This window comes from Apostichopus japonicus, chromosome 14 (genome assembly GCF_037975245.1).
Source record: "Apostichopus japonicus isolate 1M-3 chromosome 14, ASM3797524v1, whole genome shotgun sequence".
NCBI lineage: Eukaryota > Metazoa > Echinodermata > Holothuroidea > Aspidochirotida > Stichopodidae > Apostichopus > Apostichopus japonicus.
In genome coordinates, this window is record NC_092574.1 from 26,786,671 (window position 1) to 26,799,155 (window position 12,485).

At 39.5% G+C, this 12,485-nt stretch overlaps 1 protein-coding gene across 3 annotated transcripts; it reads right to left on the minus strand.

Moving 5' to 3' along the window:
• Positions 1-1,004: 1,004 nt before the first annotated feature.
• LOC139980376 (2-oxo-4-hydroxy-4-carboxy-5-ureidoimidazoline decarboxylase-like) lies at positions 1,005-9,574 on the minus strand. Of its 3 annotated transcripts, none has more exons than XM_071992016.1 (3): positions 9,419-9,574; positions 3,955-4,124; positions 1,005-3,389 (listed from the first exon to the last, which is right to left on the minus strand). In XM_071992016.1, the coding sequence occupies exons 1-3, from the start codon at positions 9,469-9,471 to the stop codon at positions 3,058-3,060; spliced, it is 555 nt and encodes a 184-aa protein (XP_071848117.1). In that variant the 5' UTR covers positions 9,472-9,574; the 3' UTR covers positions 1,005-3,057. The 3 variants fall into 3 exon arrangements, with proteins under 3 accessions (XP_071848117.1, XP_071848116.1, XP_071848118.1); XM_071992015.1 differs by having other exon boundaries at positions 3,925-4,124; positions 9,419-9,573; XM_071992017.1 differs by having other exon boundaries at positions 3,925-4,124; positions 9,408-9,558.
• Positions 9,575-12,485: the final 2,911 nt, after the last annotated feature.

The window sequence follows — 12,485 nt, forward strand, 5'->3', positions numbered from 1 at the left end:
GTTTACATGGAGTGTACGACACACCCTGTTTCAGCCTTTGTAATTTTGCGTTGATACGATTGAACTTACTCATTACTTCCTACATGGGTGAGACACTTTCATTAAAAAAACTTTTCATTTGACTTCTAATAGTTGACACTTATGTCATTATTCACAAAGGTTTGACATGTCGTTGCAAACACCCACCAACTTGAGGTCATTCTGCATATCCTTTAAAACATTCATTTTCATAAAACGTGAGAAAGTTTGGCATTAGAAGTTAATTGAACACAGGACTCAACAATGAGTCTGATTTCCTACATAAGAGTAATGGTTTTGTTGCTGTTGTCATATATTTACCTGGATTTACCATTGGCCAAACTAAAAGAAGATTTTTGGTTACATTGACCTGTTTTGTTTTATCACTCTATGAGATTCAACAGCCAATGCCCAGGTATACAACTACCAAGTCTGAAGTTGACTGGTCTGATGGTTTAGAAGACATCTGAGACATTTATAGTTTGGCCTTTGAGTTACTATTACGATATTTGACATTTAATATTTTAAGTAAAATTGTAGGATGGAAATATTTCTTATAATAGTTTTGGCCATTTTGTAGTTTGGGACTGATTGACCTTTTAATGTCGTGATACAGAGGTTCCATAGGGCTTGCCAAGACATACACCATGTTTGAATATAAGAAGTCAACAAGCCTGTTTGCTTAGGAGAAATTTGAGACACTTTCAAATAAATTTGGCCACCTATGAGCTTTGACCTCTTTGGAATATGTGACTCTTGGCTTTAAACATTACTTGATATGATATGAACTTTGAGAATCTGATATTCTATTATTCTACATGGGTTTGAAATGTTTCAGCCAACACACATCTTAATTCCTACTTCTGACTAAATGTTTAAATAAACTATTAAACTATTTAAGATTGGTTATTTAATGATATAAGACAACAAGTTCATATGACTGATATAAACATGAAAAAAAGACAACAAACTGTAAAGTACTCTTTAAGATTCTTCTCTCTTTTTATTTTTATTTTCCTCTGAAAAAAATTGTGCAATTCTTCTCTGAACCTCTGCTTATATTTGTGCTATGACAAAGGTTATATGACGTAACATACATACAAAAAGTGAGTTTGATATAATAAATTAAAAGTACATGATTGGAAGGTTGTTACCTATAAGTGGTTTAATAAAAAGCAGTACAAGGACATATACATGTATATTATATAAGTTTTATCAATAGGAATTACACAAAAACCACCTACAAGGAGTGGTGTCTTTTGTATTGTACAGTACCACATGCAACTTCCAACCAGATTCACCCATTTTCCTAAATCCATGTTCTCTACAAAGTTTATACAGTGTTTTTATTCTTCTTCTTCAAGAAACAAGATTTGGCCAGTAGTCAGTCTTAACATTTAATGACAATAGCAGATTCAGCCCTGATTTAGCTATGCAAAGAAGAGACTAGCCACATGCACTTTTCAACTATGTTCGCCAAAAAAAAAAAAAAAAACTTCAGGCACCAAATTTCCTTTTCTTAGAGGCAAAAGACTTTCTCATGAACTTAAACATTTGATGTGAAATGGCATAGGATCTACTTCACAATGTTATGAGCAAAAAGATCTCTTTAAAGACAATTGCAATGACGATGCCCTTCACATTGATCCATGGCTTAGTTTGGTCTTTCCGCAAAAATGCAACAATTTCACAATTTGTGTGCACTTTATGTGTGCAGGACAGAATTAGTTAAAGTTCACTGTATAAATGGCATAAATCAGGGTGCCTCAGGATACAAATACAGGTTTCCTTCCTTTACTTTATCAATCTGTTACATGAAGAACATGTTGACTACCATAACATTATTGAAACTAAAATGTTTGCATCTCAAAGGATATTGGACAGCAAGAACAAATAAGACCTGTTAAAACAGCTGCATGCTTTTGTTTACTGCCAGATCTAGAGTAATATCAGATTCAAGACAGATAAAGGAAGAAATAAGCCTCAATAATTAGATATTATATATTAACTTTAACAGAGGTTGCAAACTCACAGGCCCACTGAGCACCGCTTTGGGACTCATGACCTTTTGACCTAAAAATGTGAATTAAAACTGGCTGATGTATTAAAATATATTAAGAAAGTGTATTGATTACAGGTGTGCACACAACAAAATTTTACAAAATACAATGGATATAGGTGAACACATACATATTAGTTATCAAATAGTACCTTTTGTTCAAACAGCTTAGAAATAATATAGCAAACACACACACAATGTTAAACATGATAAAATCTTCTACATATTGCATAATAAATAGGGAATAATAGGCCTATCCCCTAAAACTCTCTCCTTCATTTAGCAGAGCAAGATAACGGCATTTTCATACTGAGTTTTATTGACCAAAGTTTACTAGTTGATATATAATTCATTACATCTAAATATTGCTTGAAATGAGGAAAAGTGAAAATTATTGTCATTTTAATATGGGCTTTCATTTCACTAGTTTAATTTAAAAAATCATTTTAAAAGTAAGAAAGGTATTGGGTTATTTTATTCAATTCATTGCCAAGAGATAACGCTTTGTGCGTTGTTGAAGAAATCCCTAGTGAAATCTAGAAATCTAGTGAGGTAATTATAACAAGTTTAAAGATGTTCTGGCACATACTGAAATGGTTTGAAAGTTTATTCATAAAGTATGTAACAGATTTCTTAGATTTTTATAAAGGTTTTATCTCTACTTAAGGATATGATACAGGTTATATCCAGTGCACCAGATATTTCAAGAATTTATTCCAAAAATTGTCAGAATTTTCTTTTTTAATTAAATAGGTTCTTTCTGCCCCCCTCTCAAAAAGCACCAGGCCATCCTCACAGAAAAAGTCTAGCCAAACCCCTGTCTTGTACTCTCATGAAAACTGATTTTCATCCTCAACATTTATGACCAAAAGGCAAACAGAATCAATGTCTTCCTAAGATTTCCCATCTTTTTCTTTATTACCACTACTGTCTAAGAATTAAATGCTGAAATGGCTGTTTCTCAGAAAAGTTGCGGCCACTTAAACAGCATCTCTAGCAGACATTTCTGTGTGACTGCACAGTTTAACATTTGCTATTCCCATAAGAACTTCCTCTTGTCGTGAATGTTTCAATCTCAACTGCAAACCTTGTACTATTGCATGCCTCTTGCTTTCATTGACACAGATCACAAAGGGAAAGCCAAACTTACGAGTATACTTATCATTCAAGTCTGTGATGAGTTCAAGGTCATCCGAGGATAACGTTAGAAGACCTGCTCTTCTGCTTGGTTCGTTGATGTCTCTAAAACTATTACTGGCTATGGCAAGTCTGGAGGGCAGATCAGGGTAGCATCTTAACAATCCTTCCTTACCTATTTCACAAGAAGAGAAATGAGCATTTGCAAAACATAGCTATATTAAGTCTGTATCAAATTGAAAGGTTTGAGAAAGTTTTGAAGGTTTGTTGATGAAAAATTTCAATTTGGACACCACAAGAGGATGACAGGGAGAGTAATTCTATTTGAAAAACCATCATTAAACCTGATTCCTGGCATGGAGTCAAATTTATCTGTATTTTTGGTATTCCAATGGTGTCGAGAGATAGGGTGACTCAGTTTTGCTTCATTCTTTAAATTCCCCTGGATGAGGAAGCTATAAACAGCTTAGTGGCTTTTAAAATGGCCATACAACCACCCAGTCAGTGCAAAAGTTTTATGATTTACATGGAGTGTACGACACACCCTGTTTCAGCCTTTGTAATTTTGCCTTGATACGATTTAACTTTCTCATAACTTCCTACATGGGTGAGACACTTTCATCCAAAAAGCTTTTCATTTGACTTCTAATAGTTGACACTTGTGTACACTTGACACAACTTTAGCAGTTGTATGCTAAATGGAGACTCACCCTGAAAAGGAAGATTATCCAGAAACTTACAGAGAGTTGCGTGTAAATCCCTTACGCTACAGAATGGTCTATCAGACCAGGCTGCTAATGGTATCATGGGAGTCTTAGCAACAACATTTGCCAGATAGTCACCAAACTCTTTGTAGCCTAAATTGTTGATGTCTTCAAGAGATTTCACTTTAGCCATGGCAACAATTCCCCTATATGCAAAGAAAGAAAGACAGAAACACCAACATACAATACTGAAACCTCACATGCATAATGTATTCAAAATTGAGCAGCAAGCATACAGTTTAACTAGATTCACCGGCATGAACTGAGTTTATTAAAATCAAACTGGATTGATCATTCCAAGGTTTACTGGTAATAGTTTTCTTCAGGTACAAATTAATGTTTGACTGAAAGTTTGTTTTTGCACCATCAGCAACCAGAGCTGAGAAGATATTAATACAACTTACAAGATCATACTGTACAATACCACTATCCCTGTTTTGTTTTACTTAGCAAATTTGCAAACAAGAGATTATGTTCTTGAATCCTGAATCCAAAGAAACATAATGTTGCATCAACTTTGAGTAAATCTGAAGCTTAATAAAAGACATTGGAACCAAGAGACATTTTTCCCATGACATGTACTTTCTTCAAAATATTCCTTCAATACTTGAATGTCAAAGACAGCAGGTTTGAGTAGTGCCAAGAAACCTTCCATAAGCAAGACTTACCTGTACCTTCAAAATACATGCAAGGATACAAGCAGTGGTTCAGTACATTCATGAAATATAAATTATCATTTCTAAAAATTGACTCCACAAACTTACAAATTACAGAAAAAAAGGAATGATTTCCAAAAAGCCATTTTTGTACTTAAATCATTGCTTTAGGCATACTGTACTTATTCATTGTTAAGTAGGCTACTTAAAAAATATATTTGCTACCTACTGTTACTATGAAGTAAACAACATATCACCAACTTTGTATAATTTTGTAAGCCTACTATAGAGGCAAAAACTGCATCATTGAAGTTTAAGAAAACTAGGAAAGGGAAATTCCAAAGATTTTTCAAAACAATTAGGAAACAATTTAGATACGGTACCTTTAAATTATACCCCATTGATATTGGGTATGAATATTATATTTGTATAATTTCTGAAAGCTTTATGGATATTGTTTCAGACATTTCATGTTAACCTACATTATAGCCTACCATGCACTGAAGATGAGGTGCAATGAATTTAGCACGCAAACTCTTGTCCTACATTCTCAGTTTAACTTTAAAGGCATTGAAGAATCGCCCAAACAGCGTGCGGCCATCTGGAAAAAGTCAACTTTCCATTGCTTGCAAGTGACGTTTTGTTTGTGTTGCTACAAAATGCAGACAGTAATGAAACATGATACCTTGTTATCTTTAGCTGGACCTGAGATGTCGGTCGCTGTATTGTTTGTACCAGAGCCAAATATACGACTCTGGTTTGTACACTGTGCTGTGGGTATTGACTGCAGCTGTATGTACTGACTATACACTAGTGTCTATGTACCGATGGTAGCAAGCTGTGTGTGTGTATTTTCTGGGATAGATGGTGGGATAGATGGAACAGAACACTTCTGTTACAACTCATTCGAAACTAGGTCAGATTACCGGCATTAGGTGTTTCTTTTTACACGAGTCTTCACACCCTTTAATTGTATCTTTTACTGACATTACTGTGTTCTCACAATCTCCGTAACCATTTCATTGTTTCAAGTTTACAAGATGTTTTAGGAATAAGATATGGCTCAATATGTGAACATTTAGGTTTACGGGCATGCTATCATGATGTAAACAACAACAAAGTGGCTATTCTTACGACTATTCGTAAGAATAATTTCCGATTGAGCATGCGCAGTTGCTATTTTTATGACAGGAGTACTATTTTTTACGACCAGGAGTAACAATAATTTCCGGTTAGGGTTAGGATTGGGGTTTAGGGTTAAAGTTAGGGTTACCCCTACTACATGCGCAGTTGCTTTATTTACTTTACTACGCTTGAATTCGCCCTTGTCATAAGAATAGTTTATAAATAATTGTTACGACTAGTCGTAAGAATAGCCACGGCCAAACAACAATGGCTTATCTAATTAAATTATGGCCTACACTAGCCGTATACTGGCATAGGACCACTGATCTACACTAACTGGATAGGCCGCGCGGCTCCGTTTGTGAAGCAGCCGGAAGTGACTCAGCGGCCATGTTGGGATATTCAAAACATCACCGCACGCACATACAGGGCATACTGTACGTTGCTATGTCGGTCGGTGGCCGAGAAGGTGATGCGAAGAGATGCCAAGGAAGGGAAGTGAATGTCGCAGAAACAAACCTTATTGATCAAGGAAGTGAAGGTGAACATTTGAACCCCTGAGAAATATGTGTTATGCCAGACTAAAATGGTTAATATGCCTATTTTCAGTGCAGGAAAAGATATGGAATGGGTCGTCTGTACAGAGACAGACGCTGCAACTGCATTGCAATACAAAGTCTATGGTATACGTCGGGCTAGGAACTTGAGTGGCATCCCTTCCTCCATGGTTAGGGCCTTTTAATTTCAAGAAAAATGTTAAGCGTTTCTTCTAAATTCACTTTAAATTGGGGGAAAGAATATCATAACTGGACGAGGCTACACCATCCATGCAACAAACTACATGTATCGCTATCTAGTACTGGGGAGGGCAGATATTAAATTTTGAGGTGGCTCGCAGGGTTACAAAATTTGAGTTAATTTCCATCTAGAAACTAAAAATGCGAGTTCCATGATAAATAAAAAAAATAGGAGGGAAAAATTCCATGTGTTCTCAGGAAAAACTTGTCGCATAGGGTTTTTGCATGCGGCTGGGGTCTTAAGGCAGTGTGTCCAGTCTAGTAATACAGTGGCGGCGGAACCGGGGGGGCTTGGGGGGGCTCAGCCCCCCAATAAAAAATGTTGAGGGGGCAAATGCATGATAAGCCCCCCCAATATTTACCAAGGCTCCGAAACGTGCATCTGCCCATTTTTCAATGCATACTTGTCGATCTGTCCGATGCACACGTATGCTCTATACAGGTAGGTGTAATAATTTTAGTAATTGCTGGGGGACCATCGGCCCGTCCCCTGGCTATAGACCACATTGTCACCCCAACCGCGTCTTCACGCGGTTGGGAAGCAGTGAAAAGTGGAAGCAGTGAGTGTGAGTACCGGTAAGCGTAACACAACTTCGTCTTAGGCAATGACTTGCCTCATTTCAGCCAGTTCTCCAACATCCCCTTACTTAGTGACGGAGCGTCCATATATACAGTCAGGGGGCGGATGCCCCCCCCCCCTGACGGACTCAAATGGACTGCTGGCGCCCTTTTCAGCTTTTCACTACTTTTTACTTATTCGCGATTTTTGACTATTTTATTGCGCTCTCATATACCTATTGACATTTGTCATATTCTGTTGGTTTAATTTTCCGACAAAATGGCGACGACACCTATTTATTCTCCGTTTATCTGCAAATTAGCAAGGCCCCGGAAAGGGTCATTTCCTGCAATCTAGGAAGTATCTTTACTCAAAAATTTTCTGTACGCTCCGCGCCAACCTGTGGTGGCGCTCCGCTTAGATAGTGTAACGCGCCGTCCTCGGTGGTGAGCGCAAGGAAGAGTGGAAATGCGGGAACACAGGAATGAGGCTGTCGACAGGAGATATTAAAGTTTACCCGTTTATTTACGATCAATGTACATGTCAAGATGGTGCACAGTGGTCGTGCATTACAGAGGCAATTATTAAATACGAAACCAGGTTTTAACAAATGCTTAGAAGTCGGTGAAGTTAAATACAACACTGTATATTACTAATGGCGGGTCTCGACACGGAGGGCAGAACGATAGACTTCGGCGCTGAAGATTGGGCTATGGTGAATTGCGGCGCAGTCGGCGGATTGGTGAACGGCGGCGCAGTTGGCGGATTGGTGAACTGCGGCGCGGATTGGTGATCGGCGGCGCAGTTGGCGGATTGGTGATCAGCGGCGCAGTCGGCGGATTGGTGAACGGCGGCGCAGTTGGCGGATTGGTGAACTGCGGCGCAGTTGGCGGAATGGTGAACAGCGGCGCAGTCGGCGGATTGGTGAACGGCGGCGCAGTTGGCGGATTGGTAAACTGCGGCGCGGATTGGTGATCGGCGGCGCAGTCGAACCGAAGTGTTGAACCTGGTCTTCTAGGTTATTTTACTCGTCTTCCGGTCCTACTTCCTGGGCTGTTCCACCACTGTTTTTGCCAATAGAAGACTCGTTCGTCTCCTAACTCATGGTCAGAATCGTTCTACCCCTCCTATTCCGAGCCGGGAACCGCCCCTCGTCCGAGCCCGCAGTTGCTTTTAAACAGAAACTACTTCCTATACCTATAACGTGTGAACCTACACTTAAACCTATTAGAAACATAAACCACGCCCAGTCTACAACCATCAACCAATAAAACACAATTAAATACGACATGCGTGCTGGTTAAGATTTACCCAGACCTAACATTTTTGGCCCCCCGGAACGTAAACTAGACGTCCTACTCAGTGACCTCCAAAATCGGTCAACAAGAGAGAATTCCCCCTTAACAGTTGTTCATAAATCAAGCAAGTGACACCCTTATACGGTTTTATCTAATAAACAATTCCCGTAAAGCGTCTAATAATGTAAAGAATCAACCCAAGTTAAAACATTTGATTGGAGAAAATACATGTTAACGCTAACGACACACAATGAGCTTTGACGTGTCGTTACAATAGTGTCGAAAGCGCCCCTACAGACCATTCTTGCCCTCCCTGACCAATACTCTAGCTCCGCCACTGCCCTTACTACACTCAAAAACATCATTGCGAGAACACTACGAGTAATAGCTACTCTCTTAAAAAACCATCGAATATACAAATTACAATGTTTTTACAGACTTTTACGTGCAATCTGAGAAATTGCAGGCTTGAGACCCATATTTTAGGGCTGGGTATTCGCAGCATAAAACACTCGGAAAGTGCCGTTTCCGGCCATTTGGGGGTTTGAAAAAACCCAAAATTTTCTCGTACACTCCGCCCCAACCGATGGTGGCGCTCCGCTTAGTTAGTCTCCACACATTAGCCCCCCCCCCCAATAATTTTTCCGTTCCGCCGCGCCTGTAGTAATATATGGACGGTCGTTGTCATATGCGCGGTGATGTTTTGAATATCCCAATATGGCCGCTGAACAACTTCCGGTGACTTCACGGCTCGCTATACAATCACCGTACGCGCAGCCTATCCAGTTAGTGTAGATCAGTGCATAGGACTAAGGTAGGTCCTGACTAAATTAAGGCCTACGCTAGTCGTAGGCTGGCCTAAGTTAGCTTATCATCATGGCACAATGAAGTTACGAATTACGGCCTGATAATGAATAAACTAATCCACTCCTAAGTAAGGCCGCTATCTAACAATATGACTGATTGAAAAACCATTATATAAAACTCAACCTACAGCACAATTACCACGAATAGGCAAAACTCGTATCGCCAGGCCGAAACTGGGAAATTACAGTCATGAGTAACACTAACAGCTATCGACTAACAGCTATGTAAAACATTGTGTGTTTACTGATCTACACTAGTTTACGTACGTACCAGGGCACAGATATCATCGGAACGGTCCCAAAGGACTTGAAACCAGTGACCATTTTGCAGCATTGAAGTAAGCTAATTTTAGAAAATTTCGTATACAGTTAGTAGTTGGGGTGTTACTGTGGATATAAGTACGTTGATGCTGTTGAGATTGGGCTAGGTGGGAAAGAGGGTATGGAAAGACCGAGGAAGATGGGGAAAAAGTTTTGAAGGGAAAGGAATGGGTTTGGACGAGTGTAAGGCCGGGTGTGTCAGAGTTTTTGGATGGATCCTTACTCGCTATTCAACACTGACATGTTAGCTATACTCAAGGGCGTAGGAACCGGGGGGGGGGGGCTGTAAAAAATAAAGATGGGCGGAAGTATCATTCCCCCCCCCCTGCTTCGCAAGTCAGAAAACCCCCTTTTCATTTCCAAATGCGAAAAAAAAATCTCATTTGGAGCACCAAATTGCATATAAGGCCAGGTGAAAATGCAAAATTATATACAAAAAGGAGTGGGTGGGTTGAAGTGTGCTATATTGCACCAAATTGCATCTGAGGCCACCTAGAAATGCAAATAAAAAGCCAAAGGGAAGGGGGACACCCTCCCCTTAGACCCCTCCCCAGGCCGGCCATCAGTCTTCAGCCCCCCTCCCCCACTCAAAAGTACCTTCCTACGCCACTGGCTATACTGTTGACAGTGGCGTAACCAGCGGGGAGAGGGTACAAAGGGATACCCAATCAAATGTCTTGCACCCCCACTTGCTCCGAAAATGACATTGGTAATCTAAAGAAATGGACGAAATTTACCAGTGCATTTATAGGTCTTCTGTATAGACCCCAACTATTGCACGTTATCATGGCAGAGTTTCTTGAGATTACGTTATCGACCTGCCTTGGTCGTATGTCGTAACATCACCTCTTTTCACTCATTGGTCTGCAACGCTTGCCACATATTTTTCTTGCATGAGGTTCTTTTGTGTGAACGCTGTGTGATTATAACTACATTATAGACATAGGACATACTTCCACACAGTGTTTACACAAAGAGCCTAATGGTGTTAAGAAGCTATACAGGCTAGCTAATTGCAGAGCATGAGGTTGATTTACGAACGTGGCAGGTCGATTACGTAATCACAAAACTTTCCTAGCTATAGTGTGCTATAATTGGAGCAGGGAGTTGTTAACAAGGGCGGCGGAACCGGGGGAGGGGGCACAGGGGGCACGCGCCCCCACTTTTCCTTAAAAATGTGCCCTTTTTCTACATAAAAATTGAGGTGTCTTAAGTTAGCAAGAGGCCAGGGAACCAGAATGAACACTCAGGAAGGGCCGTTTCCGGCCATCTGAGGGGTTTGTAAAACCAAAAATATTCTTGTGCGCTCCGCGCCAACCGATGGTGGCGCTCCGCTCACATAGTCGTGCATACAACTTTGCAAATCCTGGTTACGCCTGTGCCGTTTAATGAATTTCTGTGGGTCAAACTCAAAGCTATTTCGAATGGGAAAAAATTTGTTAAGATATTAACATAATCCTTGTTTCCCAATTTGCACATTGGATATTGGAGTGCTAGTATATATGCATATTTTCCGTGAGGTGGGGGGGGGGGGGGGCGTTGATGGAGTGATATGTATACGCAAATAAGATAATACAATAAGAATTATAAAGGTCACTAAATATAAGGCTGCATCAGTCCAATCGAATTTCTGCAAAGTGCCATTTGATGTCGGTGCCCCCCCCAGATTAAAAGTGATTCCGCCGCCCTTGGTGGTTTAACCAGTTCGCGGTTGACGTTGATTCGTAATTGACGGGTATTCTCAATCTATACCAGCCAATTGCGTCTCAAGTTAAATATTATCCTTTTCATTTTGCTTTCTGTCTTCGCCATCCCCCCCCCCCCTTCGCCACAAACTCTACCCTACGAGATAACCAGCTATACCATGCTACTTGTAACTCCCTGCTTGTATTTTGTGTATGTTTAAAACCTTATACCATTGTTTTATCATCCGAAACTAATCCGATATAAGTTGTTATTGGAAGCTGCAGCATGATATATTACGTAATTTCAAGATGGCACAGGTGAATTCACACAGAATGATCATTCATTAGAATATGCCTAACCGAAATATTGTTTCCCACGACTTTACAGATTTCAGTCGATTAATGTAATAAAACCAATGGACTATGGCCCTTGACAAACACTTTTGTAGTGGCTGAATGAAGGAAGCCTAATTCGATGAAACTGACATTCATATACACATTTATTTAAACCATAGTTAGAGTAAATCATAGACAATGGGATAGATTAAAATGTACTGATGAAAGAATAGTACAGAAAAAAAGACGACAAAACAATTGAAATGACGAAAAAATGAACCTAATTGTCAAAATCCCATCGCTATACCATGTTTTCTAATTTTTAAGTTTATCCAAATTCTAAATTTGATTGGGCCAATTAAAAATATTACTGAAACCAGAATGAAAACGCATTGAGGTTTCGATGGCTTCATTGCACTAGACTTCTGCTTGTCAACCAGAAACAGCTGTTACAATATTAATTAATGTCCCGAACCAATATGTTGATGTACAATAGACTAAGGCATGGTAAACCCAGGTCAGTCTATTGTACGTGGCAATACACACCTCCACCAAAAACAATATGATTATTTTACTCAATGTGATGCATCCACACACCAAATATTAGAATTATCAACGATTCCCATCGTTAGATATCATGTAAAAGGCTTTTCAGAGTTTGACCTCTGGTGACCTCAAATGATATTTGACAAGCAACAGGATTCTTGTACACAATATGGCAAATCCATATACCATGTAGGCTATATATGAAAAGTATCCATGAGTTCTACCATAAGAAATCATGTTTTAAAGGTTTTCGGGCCTGACAATTGTTTTAAATGTACTAGTTATTTTGCGACCGTGACTAAAAGTCTACTATCCAAA